The following is a 24,459-nucleotide window of genomic DNA, read 5'->3' on the forward strand; positions in this document are numbered from 1 at the left end:
TGGGAGGTAGGGGAGAAGGAAATGGTAAGTGCGGGAGCAGGGTTAGATCCAGGAGGAACCAGGGTATTTAGGGGAGGCCGAGGAGGCCTGGGGACAACTTGGAGAGAGAAAGAGAATGGTCAGTGTGGGGCTGGGGTAAAAGGCGGAAGAGAGCTAGAGCTGCACTGCCGAGGGTATTTTGGGGGGACGGGTGAGTCAGGAAGAGGTTAGAATGAGTGGAGGGGATGCGGGAGTCCGTCGGGTATTGGGGGCGGGAGCCAGGGCCCCTAGTGGCCGGAGCGCGCGGTCAGCGTCCTCCTCCCCTCCCCCAGCCGCCCCTGTCATCTCGCAGGCGCCGGAGGCGCTGTCGCGGACGCGGGCGAGCACCGCGCGCTTCGTGTGCCGCGCGTCCGGGGAGCCGCGGCCCACGCTGCGCTGGCTGCACGACGGAGCGCCGCTGCGGCCCAACGGGCGCGTCAAGGTGCAGGGCGGCGGAGGCAGCCTGGTCATCACGCAGATCGGCCTGCAGGACGCCGGCTACTATCAGTGCGTGGCCGAGAATGGCGCGGGCACGGCGTGCGCCGCCGCGCCTCTGGCAGTAGTGGTGCGAGAGGGGCTGCCCAGCGCCCCCACGCGGGTCACCGCCACGCCGCTGAGCAGCTCCGCCGTTCTGGTGGCCTGGGAGCGGCCTGAGCTGCACAGCGAGCAGATCATCGGCTTCTCCCTCCACTACCAGAAGGCACGGGGTAAGTCTCCCCGGGGCTAAGAGGCCCCAGCAAAGACCTACGCGGGGGCTCTGGTGGGGGAGGGGGCAAGGGCGCGGCACAGGCTGGATGATTGAAGGGTTGCCTTTGGGGATAGGATAGAACGGGATGGGGTGGGAGCCCACAGGAGAGACCTGTGTAGAAATGGGTTAGTACATTTCTCCCTCAGCCACAGTTTGTTCTAAGAGAGGAGGGAGACGATGCTTCTCCTCGGAGGGAAAATGGCTTGGCATTCCTGGAGCCAGCTTGTTAATTGCAGCAGGAGTCACTTCGGTTAGAGGCTGGAAGAGACTTCCTAACCAGTGGAGGAATTAATACAGTGGGACTAGAAGTCAGGGGAGTTTATACTCTCCCACCGAGATTATCTGGAATGATTTAGCTATAAAGAGGCTATTCTAGGGACTGGGACGATATGAAGGGTCCCCAGACAGCTTCCAGCTGGCAAGCCCTCGGGGGTTGCCCTGTGACAGACCGTTTGTCCTCTAACCCTAACCCACTCAGGCATGGACAATGTGGAATACCAGTTTGCAGTGAACAATGACACCACTGAGCTACAGGTTCGGGACCTGGAACCCAACACAGACTACGAGTTCTACGTGGTGGCCTACTCGCAGCTGGGCGCCAGCCGCACCTCCACCCCAGCACTGGTCCACACACTGGATGATGGTAGGGCCTCTGCACCTGCAGTGGGCACCTTGGGGCCCAGAGAATTCCCTGGGGATGGTAGCTCAGCTTCTCTTTACTAGTGTTCGCCAAGGCACTTTTACCTGCCTTATGCCATCTTTTGTGCCCTGTAAGGGAGTGGGAGAGGGTTCTTCTCCCTAATTTACAGTTGGGAAAACTGAGGCCCAGAAAATTAGTGACTTGCCCAAGGTCAGTAGTACAGCTGGGACTTGAGCCCAGGTCTCATGATTGCCTGTATCAGACGGCCCTTTTCCCCGACACCCACGTACCATCCAGTCAGACAGGAGCCAGTGACAATCCACTGGATGTAGACGATTGTGCCCCCAACCTTATTCTGGCTTCAGGGTGGGAAGGATGTCCCCTCATCTCCAGCTTGGGGCTCCCCTGAGAGGCTCCCTTTCCTCCCTCAGATCCTGGTCCTGGGCCTACTTCTGACTTGCTGTGTGACCTGGGCAAGTCTCTGACCGCTCCTGGGCCTCACCTTCCACGTCGGTGGAGCAGAGCTCACGCTGATGTTCTTCTGTCTCAGTCCCCAGTGCAGCGCCCCAGCTCTCCCTGTCCAGCCCCAACCCCTCGGACGTCAGGGTGGTGTGGCTGCCCCTGCCCCCCAGCCTGAGCAATGGGCAGGTGGTGAAGTACAAGATAGAGTACGGTTTGGGAAAGGAAGGTGAGTGGGGGCAGGACACGGGGCTCCACCTGGCTGGGAATCATTGGTGTGAAGGGTTGATCAGAGTGGCTGGGGGCCTGAGCGGAGCTGTGGAGAAGGGCAAGGTGAACCTGGAAAAGGGGAAGGTGGGCTGGGGGTTGGGAGGGCAGGAGAGAAAGGGAAGACGAAGAGGGCTAGCTCAAGACAGGGGGAGGCCTGGGGTCTAGCCCCACCTCCTCTACGGCTGCTGCGGTGCGTAATCCTGTTGAGTCCCTGCCTCAGTCTCTTTGTCTGTGAAATGAGGCAGGTAACCTAGGTAATCCCTGGGGTCCCTTCCAGCTCAAAAAGCAGATGAGGGATAGGGAGGTGGAGGGTGTACTTGTGGGATTGAGAGAAATGAGGCATGGGGGTGTGTGTGTTAGGACAGATGTCAGGAATCTAGGGGAGGAGGTGTGAAAGGGATGGAGAGATTGGAGAAGGCGAGTGGCTGGGGGCCAGGATGAGGGTGGGGGGGGAGGGAGGGAGGGAAGGGTGAGGAAGGGGGCTTGGGTGGTTGTCAGGGCTCCGGAAGGTAGGCGGTGCTTGATGGCCTTCACAGCCAGTGCCTCGTTCCCGCGCCCTGGTGTGTGCGTGGGTGGTTACTGACAGCTCCTGGGGCGGTTGGGAGTGTGTGCCATGATTCTCCCCTCTCTGAGCCGAGGTTGATGGCTGTGTCAGCCAGAGTTGGAGGCCCAGGAGTCGGCCCTGGAGCATGGAGTCCATCCGGGCACTGAGGGTCTCAGGCTCCGATGGGCCCTGAGGAACCAGGACCTGAGGTGGAAAAGTCGGTGTAGGGGAGTTTAGGAGTCCTGGTCCTTAGGTGGCCACCCAGAGCCAGTCTCTTCTGTCCCAGCAGATCAGATTTTCTCCACCGAGGTGCCAGGGAACGAGACACAGTTTACACTGAACTCGCTTCAGCCCAACAAGGTGTATCGAGTGCGGATTTCGGCCGGCACAGGGACGGGCTACGGGGCCCCCTCCCAGTGGATGCAGCACAGGACGCCCAGTGTGCACAACCAGAGCCACGGTACGGGGTCAGAGGGGACAGTCGGGGTGATGCGTGTGCCTTTGTGGGTGTATGTTTGCCCTTGGAACCCAGACCCAGCCGCCTCCTCCATCAGAGACGTTCCACGGCTTCCCCTGCTCGATGGGCAAGGGAGGATGGGTGAAGAGGCGAAGGGCTGGCCTTTGCAGACACCCCTGAGCTCGTGTTTCCTTTCCATCTGCTGTGTGACTTTGCACAGACCATTCACAACTCTAAGACTTCATTTACTGCCAGGTGTGGCATGAGGATTAATTAATGTAAACAAAATGTTTAGTACATAATTAAAACTTGTTAAATAGTAGCTGCTTCCATGATTATGATTGTTGTGGGTTTGGTTGAGAGGCCCAATAGTAGAGTGGTTAAATACAGTCAAAACCTGGCGCACATACTATCTGTGTGACCTTGGGCAAGTTACTTTTATGAGCCTCAGTTTTCTTATCTGTAAAACAGGGATAATAGTATTTTTGTTATTTTATAGGGTTGTGAGAATAAAGTTAAAATACATGGTACAAAGTGCTTAGAACAGCATCAGACACATAGTGAGCTGCCCCACTCTTAAGCTTCCAAGTAGGGCTCCCCACTTCCAATGGCTCCATCCCTCCTTACCGGCTTTAGCAATCCCTGTGATCCCCTTACCTGCCAGTACTCATGCATTCATTCCTTCAGAAGAATTCTAGAGCCCTACTCTAAGCGAGGTACTGTCAGCCCTGCCCCAGAGGTGCTCCTTGCTAACCTCGTTGCAAATGCCCAGGAGACATCCCTGCATTCCCAGCACTTGTGGAAGAGTGAGTTGTCCTCTAGACCGAGCCTGGGCCTGGCCCTTAGGCTGGTGGCTGAATGGTGATGCATTGGGAGAAGGCTGGCAAGGCTCTCACTCAATGCTGTCTTCCTGCTTTTTGCTTCCTCGTGTCTCTTCCCTCCTCCCTTCCCTGGCCTCCTCCTCCTCCTCCCTTCCTGCTCCTCTGCCCCCAGTCCCTTTTGCCCCTGCAGAGCTGAAGGTACGGGCAAGGATGGAGTCCCTGGTCGTATCATGGCAGCCACCCCCTCACCCCGCTCAGATCTCTGGCTACAAACTGTACTGGCGAGAGGTGGGGACAGAGGAGGAGGAGGCAGATGGCGAGAGCCCTCCAGGGGGCCGTGGAGACCAGGCTTGGGATGTGGGGCCTGTCCGGCTCAAGAAGAAAGTGAAGCAGTATGAGCTGACCCAGCTAGGTGAGGAGGGCCAGGTGGGGAGGGATGAGATGGATGTAGCTCCAGTGGGAGACTGGACAAGCGGGGTCAGTGGCTGGAGATGGAATCTCCCTGGGGATGAGAGAACGACCCCAGAGGTTCCTCTAGCCAGTGAGTGACCCCCATGACCTTCCCCAGTCCCTGGCCAGCTGTACGAGGTGAAGCTCGTGGCATTCAACAAACACGAGGATGGCTATGCGGCAGTGTGGAAGGGCAAGACGGAAAAGGCTCCCACCCCAGGTGAGGGGGCTGGGGAAGCGGGGGAGGAGGTCTCAGTCAGCAGGTCTGTGTGTGGCCTCCTTTCCCTTTCCTCTGGGTCAGCTCTGGTGGTCAGGTTGTCTGGAAGCTTCAGCCACCCGCAAACCCATTCTACTAGGCTCGTCTAGGTTACAGAGAGAAGCTCCAGCTTGTGCACTGTCTTGTAGGTCTGCTTACCGTGTTTTCATTATCCATGAACAGTGCTAATATGGAAGGTTTGGACAGAGAAAAACCCCATGGTTCATCAGTGACTTCTGACTCCAAGTTTGACCTTTAAACAATTTTTAAAATACATCCACCTACATTGCACCGTCTATCAGATTATTCCTCTGCTCTAGGCAGGGAGGGTATCCCTTTGTGGCCCACCAGGAAACTGAGGCTCAGGATCTTAGCTGGGGCTGCTGCAACAAAACATTATAGACTGGGTGGCTTGAACAACCAGTTCTGGAGACCGGGAAGTCCAAGATTGAGACCCCAGCAGAGCCAGTGTCTGGTGAAGACCTGCTTCCTGGTTCATAGACCATAGGCCGTCTTCTCGCTGTGTCCTCACATGGCAGAAAGAGGGTTGGGGAGTTCCCTGGGGTCTCTTTTATAAGGGCACTGTTATGGACTGAAAATGTGTGTCACCCCAGAATTCATATGCTGAAACCCTCCACTCCGATGTGATGTAATAGGAGGTAATTAGGATTAGATGATGTCATAAGGGTGGAGCCTTCATGAATGGGATTAGCACCCTTATAAGAGTCACAAGAGAGCTTACTTCCCTTTTCTGCTCTGAAGATACAGTGAGAAGTCAATAGTCTATAACCCAGAAGAGGGCCTTCACCAGAACTTGACCATGCTGGCACCCTGATCTCAGACTCCAGAACTGTGAGAAATAAATTTCTGTTGTTTATAAGCCACCCAGTCTATGGTTGTTTGTCATAGTAGCCTGAACAGACAAAGACAGGCACTAATCCCTAAGACAGGACCCACCATATGTTCAAATTTCAACATATGAACTTTGGGGGGACACAAACATTCATTCCATAAAACTTTTCTACGTCCTTTACAAACATTAACTAATTTAATCCTCATAACAACCCTATGAGGTGTTGGTACTATTATCTGCCCCACTGACAGAATGGGGAATGGAGACACGGAGAGGTTAATTAACTTCTCCATAGTCACACAGCTACTAAGTGGCAGAGTTGGAATTTGAATCAGGGCAGCCTGGCTCCAGAATCTGTGCTCTTAATTGCCATGATTTGCTGTCTCTCTCTATTACATTCCTACATACTAGTGTTCCACAGTCTGCTATCTGTATGCTCTTGGCAAAAATCACTTAAATTCTTGGGAGCCTCAGTTTCCTCATCTGTGAAGTGGGAACGGTGCTACCCAACTCATAGGATCAAAAGAGACTGGGTAAAAGAAAGTGCCCTGGGAACTGCAAACCACTATACATATTAAGGGATGAGTATCCTCCCTCCATTCCCACACTCTAATTTTCACCCTCCAGACCTGCCCATCCAGAGAGGGCCACCCCTGCCCCCCGCCCATGTCCACGCGGAATCAAACAGCTCCACATCCATTTGGCTTCGGTGGAAAAAACCAGACTTCACCACAGTCAAGATTGTCAACTACACGGTGCGCTTCAGCCCCTGGGGGCTCAGGAATGCCTCCCTGGTCACCTATTACACCAGGTGGGAAGAAGGGGCTCATGCTGTGAAGGGGGAGGAAGAGCAGACGGTGGGGAAGAAGGCAGCAGGTGGTGATGAGGAGAGGGGACCTGGGGGTTCAGGGACATTTCATGACTCATGTGTTAAACTGGGGGCACATTGAGGGTCTGATGACCAGATGGTGACAGATGGAAAAGGGGAGTCCATCCAGTCCCATCCCCTCACAGGAGAGCCTTGTACTCAACCCTAGGAAACGTCACGCAGGACAGACCTATTTCTTCAACTTCACGTGATGGGGAAGAGACAGCCCAGCTGCTGTCCTGAGAGGTCCCCAGTTAGGTGGGGAGACAGAGACCCTGACCTGGGGAGCCGTTTGTTTGGCAGAGGAAACAAAGCATAAAAAGAAATAGATATATACAGTTGCAGCTGGAGTAAAATTAAGTCAAGGAAAAGAAGCATCAGAGATGGTCCCTTGGGTAGAGAATGATGTGGATTAATCCAGGAATGTTTCCTGGAAGAGGGGCCTGGCTTGGGGATTGGACATGGAGCCTGATACATACATACAGTACATCCAGACCTCTCTGCAGGTCCTCTGGATGGTGTTAGTGGCCCCCATGAGGCTGGGGTAGGGGAGTAGATTTGGAGGGGCCTGCCCTGCTAGGAGGGTGTGCCTGAGAGCCCTGGTCACGTTTCTTGCCTTGGCAGCTCTGGAGAAGACATCCTCATTGGCGGGCTGAAGCCATTCACCAAATACGAGTTTGCGGTACAGTCCCACGGCGTGGACATGGACGGGCCTTTCGGCTCCGTAGTGGAGCGCTCCACCCTGCCTGACCGTGAGTGGCCCCCAGTCCATCTTTCAGGGAACTCCTTCTTGCCCCAGCACCCCTCTTGTGAAGCGCCCCTCAGAACCCCATGAGTGTCCGTCATTTGCTCTGCATCTCTGTAGGCAGTCCTGTGCTGGTCTTAACCATATTTACTCACAGACATCATAACATAAGATTTAGAGGAGTGGTTTCTTTTAAGAGGCTGTGGGAAGACCTCAGCGAGCTGTGAGGGGGGCCAGGTCTGGAGGCAGGCATCCTGTGTTCTGCGTTTGGGTCCCCATCATCCCCCTGACACACACGGAGACTTAGGCAGTCCCCTTCCCCACGAAGGGCCTGTGGGTCCTCATCTGTCAAAAGAGAGGATGGGACCATGCGCTTTGCAGGTCTGTGACTCTGGAACCCTCTGGAAATGCATCTGAAGACAAGTGGATTTTTGTTCTCACAGCAGAGGCTCTTTGGTGCTTCCAGTCCTAAGACTGCTCACCTTTCTACTGACAGACCTTTGTCCCTGATCTGAAATAGGAAGACGCGTGTAGGGTAGGGTGGGGAGGCCCTCTACCCTCATGAATTCGCTTTTTAAAAAACTGCTTACAAGTTGTTCCTCACCCACGCATGACTTCAGTTCTTATGGTCTTAAACTGTGTGCGGAGTTTAGGGAGACCCCGGTGTTTTCTCCAAGGAGACTCTATGATACTGGATCCCCAGCACAACTGACCAGGCTACAGAGGGGGGAACGTTTTCTCCTTTCGCAGATCGGGAGATGAGCCTGAGAAGCAGAAAGTCACCTAGGATCAAGGAGGGTTCTGGCAGCCCATGGTGCTGTGGCTCCGTTATGCCTTAGAGCCCTGGGTCCCCATCCCACCCTCTGTTGGGCCTCGAAAACCTGAGCCCCCAAATCTCTGTCCCTTCCCAACACACCAGCCACCTTGTGTCCCTCCTTCTCCCCCTTCCTCATTCACTCCCGCCCCCCAGGATCAACTTCTTCTCTGAAAAAAAAAACACAAAGCCTTCCAAGGTGTTGCTTCTCCCACTGCGGTTCCCCTGACCCTGAGGACTTGTGCCAGGGGCAGGCGTAGACAGAGGCTACACAGGGCATCAACCAACTTTACTTGAAGATTTCAGGTGGCAAGGGGAGTTAGGAACTTTAAATGATAAAATATTTCAAACACTCTTTTTATATTAAATGTTACCACGGAATAGATGAATTTAAAAGAAAAGGTAAGCCTTCCGAAAACTTCTGAGCTCTGCCCCTAGGTCCCTAGAATACCAGACAGTGTCTTCAACCCTTGGAAGTATTTGGGTGTGGAAGTTTGAGGAGCTCTGCTCCAAGGAGTGGAAAAGAGTTTCTGAGAGGGGACGAATGGTGGTGAAGCCCCTTCCTCAACTGTATTCCAGAAATTCCCCAGTGAGAGACCAGACCTCATTCTGCTTTGTGGTTTGTTCCAGTGAAGGAGGAAGCAGGGAGGCTATGTCCTCATGCCCTGGCTCCCAGCTGCCCCCAGAGCTGGGGCTCTCAGTGACCCTGCCTCTCCCCGTCTCCCCTCCTGACCCCCAGGGCCCTCCACGCCCCCATCCGACCTGCGCCTGAGGCCCCTGACGCCATCCACCGTTCGGCTGCACTGGTGCCCCCCCTCGGAGCCCAACGGCGAGATTGTGGAGTATCTGATTCTCTACAGCGACAACCGCACCCAGCCTGAGCACCAGTGGACCCTGCTCACCACCGAGGGTGAGGGCTCGCGCCCCAGGCCATCTGAGCAAGAGTTTCCCCACCCCCTCCCCACTTTCCAGCCTCCCCAGTGGCTGGTTAGTAGTGAGCTCGCCGCTGAGGTTTGTTCTAGGAGGAGCAGGTAGAAGCGACCGCCTGAGTGGGAGAAGCAGATTCTCTCAGGGCCACTTCCCAGCCCATCCCTGCAGCCCACCCCGACCCAGTTCACCAACCCTGCTCTCCCTGCCTTCCCCACGCCCCCCCCCCACCCCAGGAAACATCTTCAGTGCTGAGGTCCACGGCCTCGAGAGCGACACTAGGTACTTCTTCAAGATGGGGGCGCGCACGGAGGTGGGGCCTGGGCCCTTCTCTGGCCTGCAGGATGTGATTACTCTCCAGGAAAAGCTCTCAGGTAAGAGGCAGGAAGGCAGGAAGGGGTGGGGTCCATCCTGGGGCAGCCCAAGCTCTCCAGAGCCCCCCCCCCACCCAGTTGACTTCTAACCCTCAAGCCATCTCTTCCAAGGTCCTGCCTCTGGGCATGACTACGCTTTCATTGTTTTGGACAAGTGCCCTCTTCATCTGGTGTGGAGAGGACAAATTTGAAGGGAAGATGGGTGTGGTTCGGTGGTGATTCATTTGAGAGGTTAGATTTGCGGGAGACTGGCTTGGTTTCTTTGGGAGATTGCTTTGATTGGAGGACTGGCTTGGAAAGGTGACGAGATTTATGGGGTGGAGGTCTTGGGCAATGGGACTGGCTATGTAATCTGCAGGGCCCGGTGTGAAAGGAAAATGTGGGGTCCCTTATTTAAAAAGGGGGAAGAATTTCCAGATGGTGACAGCAGAGCATTAAACCAAGGCCAGAGCCCTTCTAAGCATGGGCCACGTGCCCCTGCAGGTGTTGCACACCTGCAAAACCAGCCCTGTTAGGCAGGCAAGAGGTGTGTTTCACTGAAAGGCCAGGCTGATGGGGAGGAACCACAACTTCCGGATGCCCAGTGAGAGAGAGGTAGTGGTGGTCTCTGTGAGTCCATGGGGCCCTCCTGTCCTTGCATGAGAAGATTTCACGTGTCCAAAGGGTGAGACTCAGGCCAGGGGTCTCTGGAGGAAGCCGCAAGTCCTGGTCTATGAACCCTGGGTTCTCTCCTGTCCTCCACCTGTTGTGTTCCCTCCCTCTCCCTTGCCAGACTCTTTGGATGTGCACTCTGTCACGGGCATCATCGTGGGCGTCTGCCTGGGCCTCCTCTGCCTCCTGGCCTGCATGTGCGCTGGCCTGCGCCGTGGCCCCCACCGGTGGGTGAAGGAACCAGTCTGACCGCAAAGAGGAGAGGTTTCCAGAAGGGCTGCAGAGATGAGGGAGCAGGGAAAGTGGCCATGACTTGCTCTGGGCACTCCCAGGAGCCCCATTAAAGTTGACTCTGGGATGAAGGGGTTGGGAGTGATGACCTCATGAGAGTAGGGGGTGGGTTTAGGGAAGCCCCCCAGCATATCCCCTCAGCAAGGGCAGGCGTAGGTAGAGCTGCCTCTCTGCCGCTTCCTTGGTAGCTGAGAGCAAAGAGGGACCCCAAATCTCCAGATGCCTGGAGCCAAGGGAGGAAGGACCCCAGTGTAGTGTCACAGCTGTTTTGAACAATCACAGAATTTCTTATTCATTGCACAGACCGGGAAATTAAGTCTCAGAGATGTGTAGGAACCTGCCCAGGGGTACAGGCTGGACTAGATACCAGTCCCACGCCCACCCCTCTCTTTGACCACTGTGCTGTCCCCCATCTTCCCTTCCAGGGAAGCCCTCCCGGGCCTGTCCTCCACGGCCACTGCTGGGAACCCCACGCTGTACTCCCGAGCCCGCCTTGCCCCCCCCAGCCCCCCGGCTGCCCATGAACTGGAGTCCCTTGTGCACCCCCGTCCCCAGGATTGGTCCCCACCACCCTCAGACATCGAGGACAGGGCTGAAGTGCACAGCCTTATGGGTGGTGCCGGTCCTGACTGCCGGGGTCACTCCAAGAGAAAGGTGAGCCTGGGTAGGTCCAAGCCCCACACTGTGGCTCATGCCCAAATAGGACACCAGGGGGCACGAGAGCGCAATGTGTGACCCCGTGAGAGAGCCCCTTCCCTCCTCCCCCCTCCCCTTCCTGGGCCAGCTGCAGAAGAAAAGGCACACTCTCCCTCCTCCTTGAAAGGGTTGGGAGGGCAGGGAAGCAGATGGGCCTCCATCCCTGGCAGAATAGGTCAGCCTGGTTCTCAGGAAGGAGGGGAGGGCCCCCGATGGGCTGTTTGCAGTTGACTCGGGGTGGCCAGAACACCCAGATCCCTCCTCATCCTGGGATCTGGGGAGACCTCTAAGACCCGGCTCTCCCCAGTATGGGGGAAAGAGGCTGGTCAGTTTGGAGGTGGTCAAGTGGGACCGGGATCCGGATAAGGTGGGCCCACACAGGGCAGATCCCCTCCATCCTAGCCGTGGTGGCTCATCCTGCATTCTCTGACCAGCCAGCTCAAACCCCTGAGTCTTTCCTCATCCTTTCCCTGCCTCTGTGGTGAAGGAGACCCTGCCTGGCTCAGAAACCTCTGGGCTTTTCTGCAGGAGGATCTTTCTATCCTCAAATTCACCCCCAGACTCTCAGCCCATTCTGTGCTCCTCCCTACAGCCTTGGGGAGGGAGGTAGCAAGGGGGCCAAGAGAGTCCATGGAGGGAGCTCCATCCACTTCCTTCTCATACTTCACAGTCAAGCTCTCAATGCTCCCACTTCTCTTCCTGTGCAGATCTCCTGGGCTCAGCACGGTGGGCTGAGCTGGGCAGGTTCTTGGGCAGGCTGTGAGCTGCCCCAGGCAGGCCCCATGCCCTCTCTGACCCGGGCCCTGCTGCCCCCTGCTGGAACCGGGCAGACGCTGTTGCTGCAGGCTCTGGTGTATGACGCCATAAAGGTCAGTGTCCTGGGAGGAGCGGGGAGGGAAGGAGAGGAGGGTCCCCGCGTTTGTGCAGAGCAAGTAGTGAATCCTCTGGAGAGCCCTGGTGGTAACTTCCCTGGGGCTAAAAGTCTAGCCAGCAGATCCGTGGAGCCTCTAAAGGTGAGTGGATGGAGGGCAGGCCAGTTTGGGAGAACCTGTATTTCTCTGGGTTGGGGACAATCCCTCCTCTACCTAGACGTAAGTGGGCCACAGCAGAATTACATGGATCTGACGGTGCACCCGGCCTGAGTGTACTCAGCCCTTCCTCCTATTCACTGAGGCCCTGACTGAATCTGGTACTTCTGGAACTCCTCAGCAAGGGCAAATGCGTAGTATTTCCCTGCCTTCCCGTGGATCTGATCATTATCTCTTTTAGGACAGTCACTGTTCTTCCTTCACCAACTCCCATGTGATATATAACGGGCTCTGGGCTGGGGGTCAGTCTCTCTCCATCCCAAGAATGATGGTCATTCTTCTGATGGTCACTCTCAGCGATGGTTTTGTGTTCTCCTCTCTGACCAGGGCAATGGGAGGAAGAAGCCGCCCCCAGCCTGCAGGAACCAGGTGGAGGCCGAAGTCATTGTCCACTCTGACTTCAGTGCATCCAAAGGGAACCCTGACCTCCACCTCCAAGACCTGGAACCTGAGGATCCGCTGCCTTCAGAGGCTGCTGACCTCACTCTGGGTGTTATGGATCTCAGGCAAGGGGCAGACTGGCTGGACAGGGAGCTGGGAGGGTGTGAGCAGGCAAGCCCCGGGCCAGACAGACTTACCTGCCTGCCAGAGGCAGCCAGTGCCTCTTGCCCCTACCCGGACCTCCAGCCCAGTGAGGCTCTGGAGGAGGCCCCAGGGAACAGCTGCCAGCCAAAGGCCCCCTGCCCTCCAGCAGCCAGCCCAGGCCTGCCCAGAGCCCCAGTCTCCTCCTCTGCTTAGCTCCCTCGAGGGCACAGTTTGGGGCAGGCTGGTATGGATCATGGGACATGACACGTGTGGCCACACATGTACACGTGTCTGCCTGCAGGTACTGACCGTCATCAAGCCATTTGGAGCCTCCTACGGTGCTTTGGCTCAGGGGAGAGGAAGAAGTGGATTATTCGCTCTTCCCCACCCATGCTCTGTGACACGTGTGGTAGGCGAGAGACACGTGAAGCACAGCTATACGCGCTGTACACGTGTGAAGCGCATGTGCGTGTGCTGGTTGGTGAGCTGGGAAACCTTGGCCCGGGCAGTGGTCACTACGGCCTACTCTGTCCTCCAGGTCAGGACAGTGCCCCAGCGTGGTCCGTCCCCAGCCCTGTGGGCCCCCACCTCCGTCACCCAGCCTTTTATTACACACTCTGAGAGTGTCTCCAATGTCCTGTCTGAGAGAGGCAGCCCCAGCCCACTTCCTGTCTGGCTGGGCTGAGTGCAAGCAGGCTCTGAATGCCTAATGCTTTAGCTGCATCACCTCTGCCATGTCCCCGGTGCCCAAATTGAGAGGGTGACTCTGGCTCCCCTCAGAGCGACTCTGCATCTAGTGTTGTAATTGGGGAAGTGCCTGGTTCTGAAAATCTGCTTTCTCTTGCTCTCCCCTCCTTCCTCCCCGCTCACTCCTCTAGTGTCTGTCTCCCAGTCCCCCTGCTCTCCCAATCCTAGTGGCCTTCTCTTCCTCCCTGACACCCTTTCCTTTCCTCTCTGCGCTTTCTCTGTCTCCTCTTTCCGTCTGTCTCTGCTGTCTCTCCCACCTCTCCCACACTGTGTCATGTGGTTCTCCTGCCTGGGTTCAATCTCTGCATCCTTCCCTAACAACATGACTACCTCATGTCTGTTCAAGGCCAGAGCGTGACTCCTGTGTCTGCCATCCACTTCAGCCGTCATCCTCCCACCCCTTTCCCGTCTGTGCCTCCATAGGCCCCCTCCCCAGGCAAACTGCCTACCCCCAGTGCAGGTTTGGAAAAGACCTTTCAGCTTCCCTTGCATCTTTCTGCCTGTGATTGAGATCGGAGGGTTCTCCTTGGAGGGGATAATGCAAGTCATACAAGGGAGTTTTTGAGACAAGGAAAGGGGAACACGACCCAGAAGCTTGGGGTAAAATTACTCCCTCCCTTCTAGGCAGGCAGGCAGATTTGCTTGATGGAGGGGTTTGGGGACCTTCCTTCCCAGTTGAAGCTAGAAGGGTAGAAGGGAATGGAAATTAGGGGCTCCATGGCCCCACCGCTTCCCACTCTGTGCACCTTGAACATAAGCTGACGGCATGGAGGTGGGAGGAATCTCATCCTCTTGCGGTGCTGGAAGGGAGGGCTTCACACAGGACAAGGGTGATGGGCTCATTTCATTTTGTCTTTTCTTTAAATTCAATCCTGAAGTCATTTTCTGTTGACCCACCACACAGGGACAAGCTTGACTTCTGTTTCCTGTGGAGAGAAAACAAGGTCATTTATTTGATTTTGCACCTCAGCCTCTCATAGGAGCATCGAGTATGCGGTCTTTTCTCCCTGCATTCATCTTTTCTAACTGAGCAGCACATCAAGGGTTAACTCTGGCTTCTGGGCCAAATTAGAAATAACCAGTCTATCTTTCCTTTTTTTTTAAATGGTGAAATGTCTCTCAGCGGAGTTGCAGCTTTCTCAGACCCTTTCAGCATCTGTGTTTATTACACTCGGGTGTCACTCACGTTTGACATCCGCATCTACATTTCCTCCTCCTCCCCCTCCTTCAGGCAGCCTATGATAACACTAAAGATTATTAATGTTGGTTTTGTATCTCGTTAGGACAGAATTGTCACTTGTACTATTTCCGTAGCATTCAGCGTTGCTGTGGCTAACACTACTGTATATGTTTCATCACTGCTCTGAAGGTCAAAAGCCTCATTTTATTTTGCTGGTTTGATTTTTTTATTTTCTAAAGGAAAAAAAAACAAAAACTGCCCTGAATTAAATGGCTGTTTTAACAGTAGGCTCTTAGCATTACACCACATAGTCATTTTTCATGTTCTTGTTTAACAGGCAGTGAGGTTCTGGTTTAAATTAAATAGCTGCAAATGAGACAATTTATAACCCATTAGGTTGGGTGGAAAATTGTTTCTCAAAAGCAAATAAGTAATAAATCTGGTATCTGCCTATAACTCACAGTTGATAAGAAAGTGGCCATTACTCACTAGCATTATATATGATTTGGGCTCTGGGTAATTTGGAAGTGTTAGGTTTGTGTCTTTGCAACAGTATTTTTATTAGAAAAGAGTCCATTGGCCTTTTACAGGGTATTAATCCCTTTGTCATCTACCATCGATGCCTTACGGTTTTTGAGTCTCATTTAAAAATCTTTTCTTGATGCATGACAAGTGTAATCGGTACCTGCTCATTTATTTGTCTGTAGTTTTGCTGTATTATTTAATTATTTTTCCAGCGTTTTTTTCTCCTTACAAGTATGATATTCTTTAGTGTTAAGCCAAGGCATTGATCATGTATCTGTCCCTATAATGAGTTAATAAACTATTTTCCAAAAATGTTCTCTTTTGGAACCAAATGACTAGAATTTCCTCAGCCTTTCTGCACGAGAGAATGTATTTCCTACCAGGATGGGAAATGTTGGTTTTTGAGGGAAAGAGCAGGTGGTTATAAGAAAGAACTGATCTATATGTGAAAAAAAGGTAACCCTTGTACATTGCTGATGGGAATGTAAATTGGTACAGCCACTGTGGAAATCAGTATGGAGGCTTCTCACAAAACTAAAAATAGAACTACCGTATGACCCAGCAATCCCACTCCTGGGTATATATCAAAACAAAAACAAAAACGCTAATTTGAAAAGATGCATGCACCCTAGTGTTCATAGCAGCATTATTTACAATTGCCAAGATACGGAAGCAACCTAAGTGTTTCATCAACAGAAGAATGGGTAAAGAAGATGCGGTAAATATATACAATGGAATACTACTCAGCCATAAAAGAGAATGAAATTCTGCCATTTGCAGCAACATGGATGGACTTGGAGGGTATCATGCTAAGTGAAATAAGTCAGGGAAAGACAAATACTGTATGATATCACTTATATGTGGAATCTAAAAAATAAACGAATATAACAAAACAGAAACAGACCCATTAGACATAGAGAGTAAACTAGAGGTTACCAGTGGGGAGAGGAAGCGGAAGGGGCAAGATAGGGGTAGGAGGTTAACAGGTACTAACTGCTAGGTATAAAATAAATAAGCTACAAGGATATATTGTGCAACACAGGGAATACAGTTATTTTATAACTATAAATGGAGTATAACCTTTAAAAATTATGAATCACTGTATTGTACACCTGTAACATATAATATTGTACATCAAGTATACTTCAGTAAAATAAAATTTTAAAAGACAACAGGTTACTCAGAATCCTAGGATAGGAACCCTCCCCACCAAAAAATCAAAAACAAAAACAAAAACGAACTGAACCATCTCCCTCCCTCAACAGGCACTTCAGAAAAGCACCTAAACTTAGGAAAGATGCTTTCTTTGATGACACTCTTTTAGGCTCTTCGGGGACCTCTTTCCATCTGGACACACATTTTTTAACTTTCTTGGGTGCAAGGGAGGAGTGAACCACCAACTCCGGAGATTTGGGCTCAACAACTCTTCTTTGTTAACTCTGGTCTCCAAAATTGCCCATGCCTGCATGTTCACACATGTGGGCACTGTGCCTACAAGCTCAGAGACCCATACATGCACTCTCACCTTCACGAACACCCTTGTGTCCATTAACTCAAACCTAAGCACAAGAGTCACACAGCAAACTCCACACTTACACCCCAGACACATCTCAGGATCACAGTTGGCAGCTACTCTGTTAAGATCTTTACAGTGCCTGGAGTGTGGTTGCTTTTCTACTGCAGGGAACCAAGAGCCAGAGGCTGCCCTGCCCAGGACCACCCCCAAAGTGGCTAGTGAGCCAGCCCCAAGTTAATTGACAGATCATAGGGAGAGATACTGCACATTTTGCATGCAGGAGAATAGCCATTATTTGCATATCACTCTCAGAGCAAGCGTTGTGATAAAGAAGAATTAAACACTTGTCAAAATGAATTTAAAATGACAGCATCCCAGGACACCAATTTGACCTCTCCTGAGTCTAGGACAAGCCAAGAAGGGGTTGTTGAGAATTCAAGCCCTGCAGGAGGGAGTTCCAGGACTTTGGGCCCACGGGAGGGCCCCCCCCTCCCCTCCCTTTCCTATGGCCAATAGAAGCTCATCATTCCTGCCCTTCCTCATAATGAGATTGGTTTGGAGCTTCGGTGTGTGCCCGACCCTGAATTTCTCCATTGCCTCCTACTGGTCTCTCGTGTGTCTCAAGTCCTGCCTCTCAAGCTCACCTTCCAGTTGCTACTACAGAGTAAGGAGTCCCTGGGCTGCACAAACCCCATCACTAGTAAACTTATCTGATTTCTGGAGGCCTTTTCTTTACTCATCTGCACCAAAGTTAGTTTTATATATGGTTAACATTCCTGCTCCAAGATTCCGGTGTTGGTATGGAAAGAGAGATGTAATTACTCCTCTGCCAGACCAGTCCAATGCCAATAGCTGAGTGAGGCAGAGACTACTCTCTTTAAGCCTCCTGCTCCTTGAACTTAGTAGATGCTCAGTAATTTTGATGGACTAGCACATCATGCTGGACTCAACAGAAGATCATTTAATAGTGAGTGGCCAAGACTGAAGATCTCTGAGGGCGAGCATGGGGATGTATCTCCTAAGAGGCATGCCTATCTTCCATAACACTTCTTACCCGAGGCTGATGCTGTCTCCTTTTATGTTCTCTGACATGAAACCTTGAGTCTTCTTTGTGGCATAGAAATGTAACTGGAAATTTTAACTTTCAATATGCTTTCCCAGTTACCAGGCTATTTGTCATGACCTGTGTCCTTTAAATTTCCCTATGAGTGAGCAGGGGAGATATGATTATCTTTCAGATGAGTTCCAAGAGTGACTGCCTGGGTTTGCGGGGCTAAACAGCGGGCAGAACATCGGAACCGGGTCACTTTAGTGTTCTCATTGTCCTGTTGGTTCCGCTCTCCCAGGGCCCGGGATGAAGCTGCCTTCCCACTTCTCCTACCTCTGTCCACCCAAGCGCCAGAACTCTTCAGTCTGAAGAGGCCAGTCTTGCAGCTAAACGTCCTAGCCTTTGGCTGGAAGGACCGGAAACCAAAGGAAAACCGAATCTTTGACAACTTTGTGCAGCTTTTAGGGAATTATCTCGACAATATAGACTTGGACACGGTGCAGGAGGGCGCAGCAGGCAGAGTGGGTCAGAGGGAATCCCGCAGCTTTGCGGGTTTCTCCGCAGCCCAGACCCATTCGGCGGTCCGCTGGGTCTCCACTTCCCCAGTCGCCCCCAAGTCCGGGGCTGGCCCGCGGGGGAGGGGTACGGGGCTGCAGCTCGGGACGGCGCCCGCCGCTCCGGCCCCAGTTCAAAGCGCAGGGGGCGCGTCCGCCGCGCAGCCGGGAATGTCCGGCCGCTTAAAGCGCTCGCCGGCTCTTTTGTTCCCCAGACCGGGCCTCCGGGGAGAGGGGGCTGGGGGAGGGGACCGGGAGGGAAGGGGGGCGGCGGGCGGCGGGAAGAGGGAGGGGCGGGCGCGGGCGGTGCGAGTGCGGAGCGCGCACCCCGGGCGAGGCTGACAGATCGCCGGGGTGGGTGCAAGATGGCGCAAGCGGCCGCGCTCCCCCTGCGCCGCCGGCGCTCCTAGGCAGGCATGTGGCCCCAGCCCTCAGCCGCCCGGGCTCGGCCCCGGCCGGAGCCCCGGCCCCGGCCCCGGCGCCGGCCCCGCGGGACGCTGTGAGCCGCGAGAGGCCCCAGAGCCGCGCGTCGCCGAGCCGAGCGGACCGCGAGCCCCATGGCTGCTCCGCGCGCCGCGCCCCCGCGCTGCCGGCCCCGGCTCCTGCTGCCTCTGCTGCTGTTGCTGCTGTTGCCCGCGCCGAGCGACGGTGAGCTAGGGCGCCCGCGAGCCGGCGGCTGAGGACCGAGCCCCGGGAAGGGCGAGAAGGGAGTAAGCGGGCGCGAGGGGCGGACCCGGGGAGAGCGGCGCGGACCTGCGGGTCGGAGGGACTTGCCCGAGAAGGGGAGGCGAACGGGACGGGGCGCTGAGGCCGGGTTGCCGGGGGCGGCAGGGGGATGCTGAGGATGGAGCCCCCCGAAGAGAGACCGGCATTCCGTCCGCTGCGTCTCCAGGACTCAGGGCAGTACCCGAGCCCGGACCGAGGGGCAAGGAGCGCGGCAAAGCAGGAGCTCGGCGGGCAGGCTGGAGTTGGGGAGAGGGGGAAACGAGCCATAGGAGACCGCAGGGCTGAGGCCCGTCCGAGGGGGCGAGCTGGGGTGCTTGGGGCCCAGGGGTGGGCACAGAGTGGCCCGAGGCGGCCGAGGCAGGAGACGGCAGACCCCGGGGGCGGAGGCCGGGACCGAGCGGGCTGCGCTGGGCGGAAAGAGCACGTCGTGGATTTGGAGCCGGGACTGGGACACGGAGTGCGAGGGAGAGACTGAGGATGAGGAGGAGGAGGAAGATTCCCGGCGGGCCGCGCGTGGGGAGGGATAAACCCGAGAGACACCCCGCGAGCTGAGGAAGGGGGGAGAGAAGCCGACCGAGGGCTAGCGAGCGGCGGGGATGCTCACGTGCCCGCCCTGCCCCGGAGGGTGCACACGCAGAGCTCGGGGTTTGCCGGCTTTACCGCCCGGAGCTCCGTCACCACCATCCTGTTACCTCAGTGGCTGTAACGGGCCCATCTCACGGGAGAGGGGCGCAAATCTAGTCCCTTCCCTCCCACCCCAAGTTGTCAACAGACACTCCTCTGGGCAGTATTCTCTCCCCTCTTAGCTCGGGAGAAGCGGAATATCGCGGCCGCCTCTAGGAGAAACTTTATACCCCAGTTGCTGTACTGGGCTTGGGGTGGGGAGCTGAGGCTGCTGAAACGCAGTTCCTGGGAAGGATGGGTAGGGATTTGAAGGGGCGTGACCCTCAAATGTCTTAAAGTACGAATCACCTATCCCTGAGGGTGGGGGAGACGCCCCTAACCCCAGCCTTCCTCCTCCTTTCTCCCCACCCGCCGCCCCATCTCCCCCCAACCAGGGAGGGCGCTGGTCTGTTAGGGAGGGGCCAGCTCCCGGATCGCTAGTTCCTTGGAAATGTGAGGAGGGGTCTGTGGATGCCTTTTCAGCCCAGGTGGGTTCATTCCTCCTAGAGTGAAGTTGTAACTGGTCTGGTAAGTTGCTCGCTTGAGAAGTCGGAGACTCGGCATCATGCCTGGGATTGGAGCTCTTGTACTTCCTCTCCGGCTTCTTCTGATTCCCTGATCACCCTCTTCTCCCTTCTCTTCTTTCCCCTCCTCTTCCAGTTCTTTCCTCTTCTGCAGGAGTGAAGAGGTTGCTGGGAGTAAAGGTTCTAGGAACCTCCCTCTTTCTAAATTTTGGGAAATCTGAGTAGATGTTTGGTATCCCTCATCCTCCTTATGAAAAAGGCAACACAAGCAAAGCAACCAAAACCCAGAGCATCCTAGGGGTGGGGCAGTGGAGCTGGACCATCGCCTAGCCTGTACCCGGTACTGGGCCCACACACCCTTCTCCCTGCCAGGCATCGGACCAGGCCTCAGATGGTTTTGCCAGCAAAATGAAGCAGTGATTTATTACTATCTCACTTTATATTTGTTTAGAACTTTTAACTTTTCATAGTGCAGTGCCTTTGAGTCTGTTAGTCATATTTAACAACCCTACGACACAAGCCATATTGTTGTTCCTGATTTAAACAGACGAGGACCGAGAAGCCCGGAGAGGTTGAATACTTTACCTGAGGTCACACCCTGAAAGTCTGTGAGGCTTCAGTGCTTAACCAGGGTGACCACAGAAGTGGCAGTGGCTGTATTGGAATCAGTGTTGCTTTTAGATCCCAGATTTGCAGCTATTAACTCTGAGGCCTCGGACAAATTGCTTAACATCTCTGGGCTTCAGTTTCCTTTTCTGTAAAAGATACAAATAAAAAAAAAGATGGTAGGGACAATATCCATCTCTCTGAGATGGTCTGTTGATTAAGTAACTATACTGCATGAGATGCACAAAGGTCTGTATATTAATAGAGATTCCTATTAACATCACAGAATGATGGGGATGGGGTACACAGATTCAGAGAACTTGGAACACCTGTGTCTGCTCGTTCCACAATAACCTCTCCTTTTCCTCTCATCTCCCCCGCCTGATGCAGGTCTTGGCCACTCTGCCGAACTGGCATTTGCTGTGGAGCCAAGCGATGATGTTGCAGTCCCTGGGCAGCCTGTAGTGCTGGGCTGCAAGGTGGAGGGGACCCCTCCAGTGCGAATCACCTGGAGGAAGAATGGGGTGGAGCTGCCGGAGAGTACCCACTCCACCGTGCTGGCCAATGGGTCCTTGATGATCCGCCACTTCCTGCCGGATGGAGGAGGCGGCCCTTCAGACGAGGGGGACTATGAGTGTGTGGCTCAGAACCGCTTTGGGCTGGTGGTCAGCCGGAAGGCTCGAATCCAGGCTGCAAGTAAGTGGGTGCCCTTACTTTTTTTTTTCCAGGCCATGGGGGGATAGAGGGAGCAGTTCCATCTTATGCAGCTTCTGAAGCCCTAATTTCTCAGCATGGGTCAGTTGAGAGGGGCATAGCAGTAATTTGTGGTGGTGGAATTATATCATATACTCATTTAACTGATTGGAATGCAATTTGACAAGAATGTAGCCAAACACTGTTGTGGGAAGAGGGAGAGAGCGACAGCAAGCTTTATCCAGTTCTTAGATCAGTGTGTCTTAGTTTCCATATGCCTGTATGCTGTGAGCATCCCAGTCTATTGAGTATGATTTTTGTGTTTAAATATAAACAATTGTCATACTTCAGGGGTAATTTAAGAGATTTTTGTAGGGTAATTTTGGTTACGTGCAATTTTTCATTACGTGCTGACTTTCAAACCTTTTGGGTAGAATAAAACCTCACTGTACCAGGGATGACATTCTGAAGCTTGTCAACAATTTGCTTTACAAAAAATATGATAGAATAATTTCAGTGTTAACACAATGATGACATTACTCCCACTCACCTTCATGCTGGTGTACTTTCTAAAAAATTTCAGCTTTACTGAGGTGTAATTGACAATAAAATTATAAGATTTTTAAAGTGTACATTGTGGTGACTTGACATTTGGTGTGCTTTTTAGATTGGGAGAGAAGAGGTGTTTCAGCTCTAGACTTGTGCTTTGCTTGTGCTGATGGACCACCAGTAATTGTGATGAAATGATGGCCGTGCTTTACTGCCCTTTCCTGCAAAAAGTCTGTTGTTGTTGTTCTTGTTTAATCTGTATACACTCATTGTTACATAACAATGAATTTTTACATAAACCAAAATTATTTATGTATCTTGGGAAGGTAGGGTAGGAGGTCATGGTTGAGAACCACTGCTCTTGAGGAAGGGCAAAAGTTTTGCCAAGTGGAAAATGTTCTCCATCCCATATCTCTCTGCTCCTGTGGGGGGGTGTCCCTTAAAGGGGTTGCTTTAACTTTGGGTGGTAATCATTTTAGCTAATACTTATAAAGCAATTGCTGCATACTGGGCTCCCTGCCTAAGTGCTTTACATGAATTATCTTTTAGTCATCGTGATGACACTGGAAGATAGGCAGTTATCATCCCTCTTTTACAGATGAAAAAACTGAGATTTAGGGGGATTTGTGACATTCTGGTGAGCAGAGGAGCCAGGACTGCAGTCTAGGTATTCTGAACCCTGCACAGTCCCACTTAACTCCTGTGGCACGCTGCCTCTTCCCCATCTGATCGCTGACAAGTTTCTTCCTGGCTCTGAGGGCATTTGCACAGTTGCTCTGAACGGCTGGTGAGTGATGAATCATTCTGAGGCAGGAGCCCTCTAGTTGGGTTTAAGATGCCCCTTTGTTCTAAGGATGGCTCATCCAGGCCCCCATATGGAGCTCTCTGGGAGGCAGCCCTGGACCTTGAGACTGAATCACTTCTGGCTCAGCGACCCCTCATCCCCCGCTCCTCCTGGCGGTGTAGGGGAAGGCTGGTGCAGCTTCTGAGCAGATGGCTGGGTGTGAGGAAGAGAAGCGTGGATGGAGTGTAGGGACCCGAGGAAGATTTTCGGGCGGGGAAAAAGAGACTTCTCAGGGAGCTGCTCCCTGGCTTGTGTCACCACTGAAAGTTAGATGGCCCCTGCATCACCAGCCTAGAATTCTGGGAGATGAATCCCCAGGTGTTTATATATAGCTAATTGTAAATGTGCTTTTCTATAAATGGTAATACCTTCAAGATGTTTGGCTTCCTTAAACTCCTAACAGTATAAGAAAAGTGAGCTGTGGGCTCTGGCTGGGGGAAGGGCCAGTGGGCGAGGTCAGCTTGGTTAATCCTTTGGGGTCCTGGGGACAGCTGGGGGTTTGCCTCCAAACACTGGCAGTCTGATGCAGCCTCTCTCCCCAACAAGGCTCGTGGCCCCATGGGGAATGCTTGGATACCAAGCAACCGGGTGGCTGGATCCCCTTTTCTCACTTCATAGGCTGATGTCCCTAGGAACCTCCAAAGCTGATTAGCTGCCTGGGTTTTCTCCTTTGGTAATAACTCCCTGCCCGCATGCCCGCAGGCAGGGCAGATGTTGTGTGACGTGGGAGGGTGCCTTCTGAAAAGGTGTGAGGTGCCCTCCAGAGCCCCTGATTCTCCTGCCCGCTCCACAGGGGCTGATAGGGCGGGGGTATGCTAAGCACCCCTCACAGACACACAGTCCACCCAGTGGACTAACCCAGTGAGGCAGCTAGGGGTCCAGGTGAGTGTGGGCAGGTCTGCTGGGGCATCCAAGCTCTGGGCCAGAGGCCGATGGCTGGGAGTGCCCCCTCTCCCATCCCAGTGGGCTTGGATGCTGTCATTGAAAGATGGCCTGCCCAGGATGGGCTAGACTACAGGCTGATTCCTTGGGGGCTTTAGTTGCAAGTATCTCCTTTTTAGGACAGAGCGGCTCAGGGTCCTAGGAACACTCGTGCTTCCAGCACGTCTGGTTTCTCTGCCTTGCCGTTCCATGTGTTTATAGTTTGGGGGCTGAAAATTGAGACACTTGTTAAGGATGAGACCCTGGACAAGTTAATCTCTCCGTGGCCCAGTTTCCTCACCATTATGTGAAATATGCATATAATCCTACTTTTTAGGATGGTTGTGGGGACTAACACACCCCATGCTTTGCCTGGCACAGAGGAGGCGCTCGGTAATGGAGTCAATACCTTTTTCTTCATTTAAAGGTGATTCCACTGATGTTGCCAGCAATAGCAGACTGCCTGAATCCGCTCCCAGCCCCCCAGCTTTCTCCCGCACTGGGATTCAGTTAGGGAGTACTCTAGGGAAATCTCTCAAGGAGTAGAATTATTGGAGCCGGAGTACAACCTGTTCTGTTTTAACCCCTTCGTGGGAGGGCCTGGGGATTCTCCCAAGCCTCTGAGCATCGTCTGAAGCTTGGCTGGCCTGTGAGACCCTCTGCCATCCCTCTGGAGGGGCTCCAGGAAGGGCATGTGGGTCACCCGATCCAGTGGGAACATGCATTGACTCACACCTGTTGAGGTCTGTGTGCCTGGATGACTCCAAAGAGGGATGGGCTAGCTACAAGGAGGGGGGATGATTGGGAGGGAGACCCACCCCCAGCTCTCCTCAGGCAGATGCCCTCATTTGCTGCCTCTCACTTCCTG

At 53.7% G+C, this 24,459-nt stretch overlaps 2 protein-coding genes across 3 annotated transcripts in view; both read left to right on the forward strand.

The window, feature by feature from the left end:
- Positions 1 to 13,582, forward strand: part of IGDCC4 (immunoglobulin superfamily DCC subclass member 4) — a 36,120-nt gene extending 22,538 nt beyond the window's left edge. The window contains exons 7-20 of the mRNA XM_061182012.1: positions 312 to 725; positions 1,245 to 1,409; positions 1,957 to 2,094; positions 2,969 to 3,139; positions 4,130 to 4,369; positions 4,526 to 4,627; positions 6,144 to 6,327; positions 7,009 to 7,136; positions 8,683 to 8,853; positions 9,107 to 9,244; positions 10,017 to 10,122; positions 10,612 to 10,840; positions 11,590 to 11,751; positions 12,298 to 13,582. Coding sequence (XP_061037995.1) covers positions 312 to 725; positions 1,245 to 1,409; positions 1,957 to 2,094; positions 2,969 to 3,139; positions 4,130 to 4,369; positions 4,526 to 4,627; positions 6,144 to 6,327; positions 7,009 to 7,136; positions 8,683 to 8,853; positions 9,107 to 9,244; positions 10,017 to 10,122; positions 10,612 to 10,840; positions 11,590 to 11,751; positions 12,298 to 12,708 — 2,759 coding nt within the window. The 3' untranslated portion in view covers positions 12,709 to 13,582. The remainder of the gene's footprint in view (positions 1 to 311; positions 726 to 1,244; positions 1,410 to 1,956; positions 2,095 to 2,968; positions 3,140 to 4,129; positions 4,370 to 4,525; positions 4,628 to 6,143; positions 6,328 to 7,008; positions 7,137 to 8,682; positions 8,854 to 9,106; positions 9,245 to 10,016; positions 10,123 to 10,611; positions 10,841 to 11,589; positions 11,752 to 12,297) is intronic.
- Positions 13,583 to 18,587: 5,005 nt separating this feature from the next.
- The window catches only part of IGDCC3 (immunoglobulin superfamily DCC subclass member 3), a 41,178-nt gene continuing 35,306 nt past the window's right edge, over positions 18,588 to 24,459 (forward strand). For both annotated transcript variants that reach the window (XM_061182014.1, XM_061182013.1), the window contains exons 1-2: positions 18,588 to 18,713; positions 20,975 to 21,280. In XM_061182014.1, coding sequence (XP_061037997.1) covers positions 18,623 to 18,713; positions 20,975 to 21,280 — 397 coding nt within the window. In that variant the 5' untranslated portion in view covers positions 18,588 to 18,622. The remainder of the gene's footprint in view (positions 18,714 to 20,974; positions 21,281 to 24,459) is intronic.

The sequence above is a fragment of the Eubalaena glacialis genome, chromosome 2, assembly GCF_028564815.1.
Source record: "Eubalaena glacialis isolate mEubGla1 chromosome 2, mEubGla1.1.hap2.+ XY, whole genome shotgun sequence".
In the NCBI taxonomy this organism is placed as follows: domain Eukaryota; kingdom Metazoa; phylum Chordata; class Mammalia; order Artiodactyla; family Balaenidae; genus Eubalaena; species Eubalaena glacialis.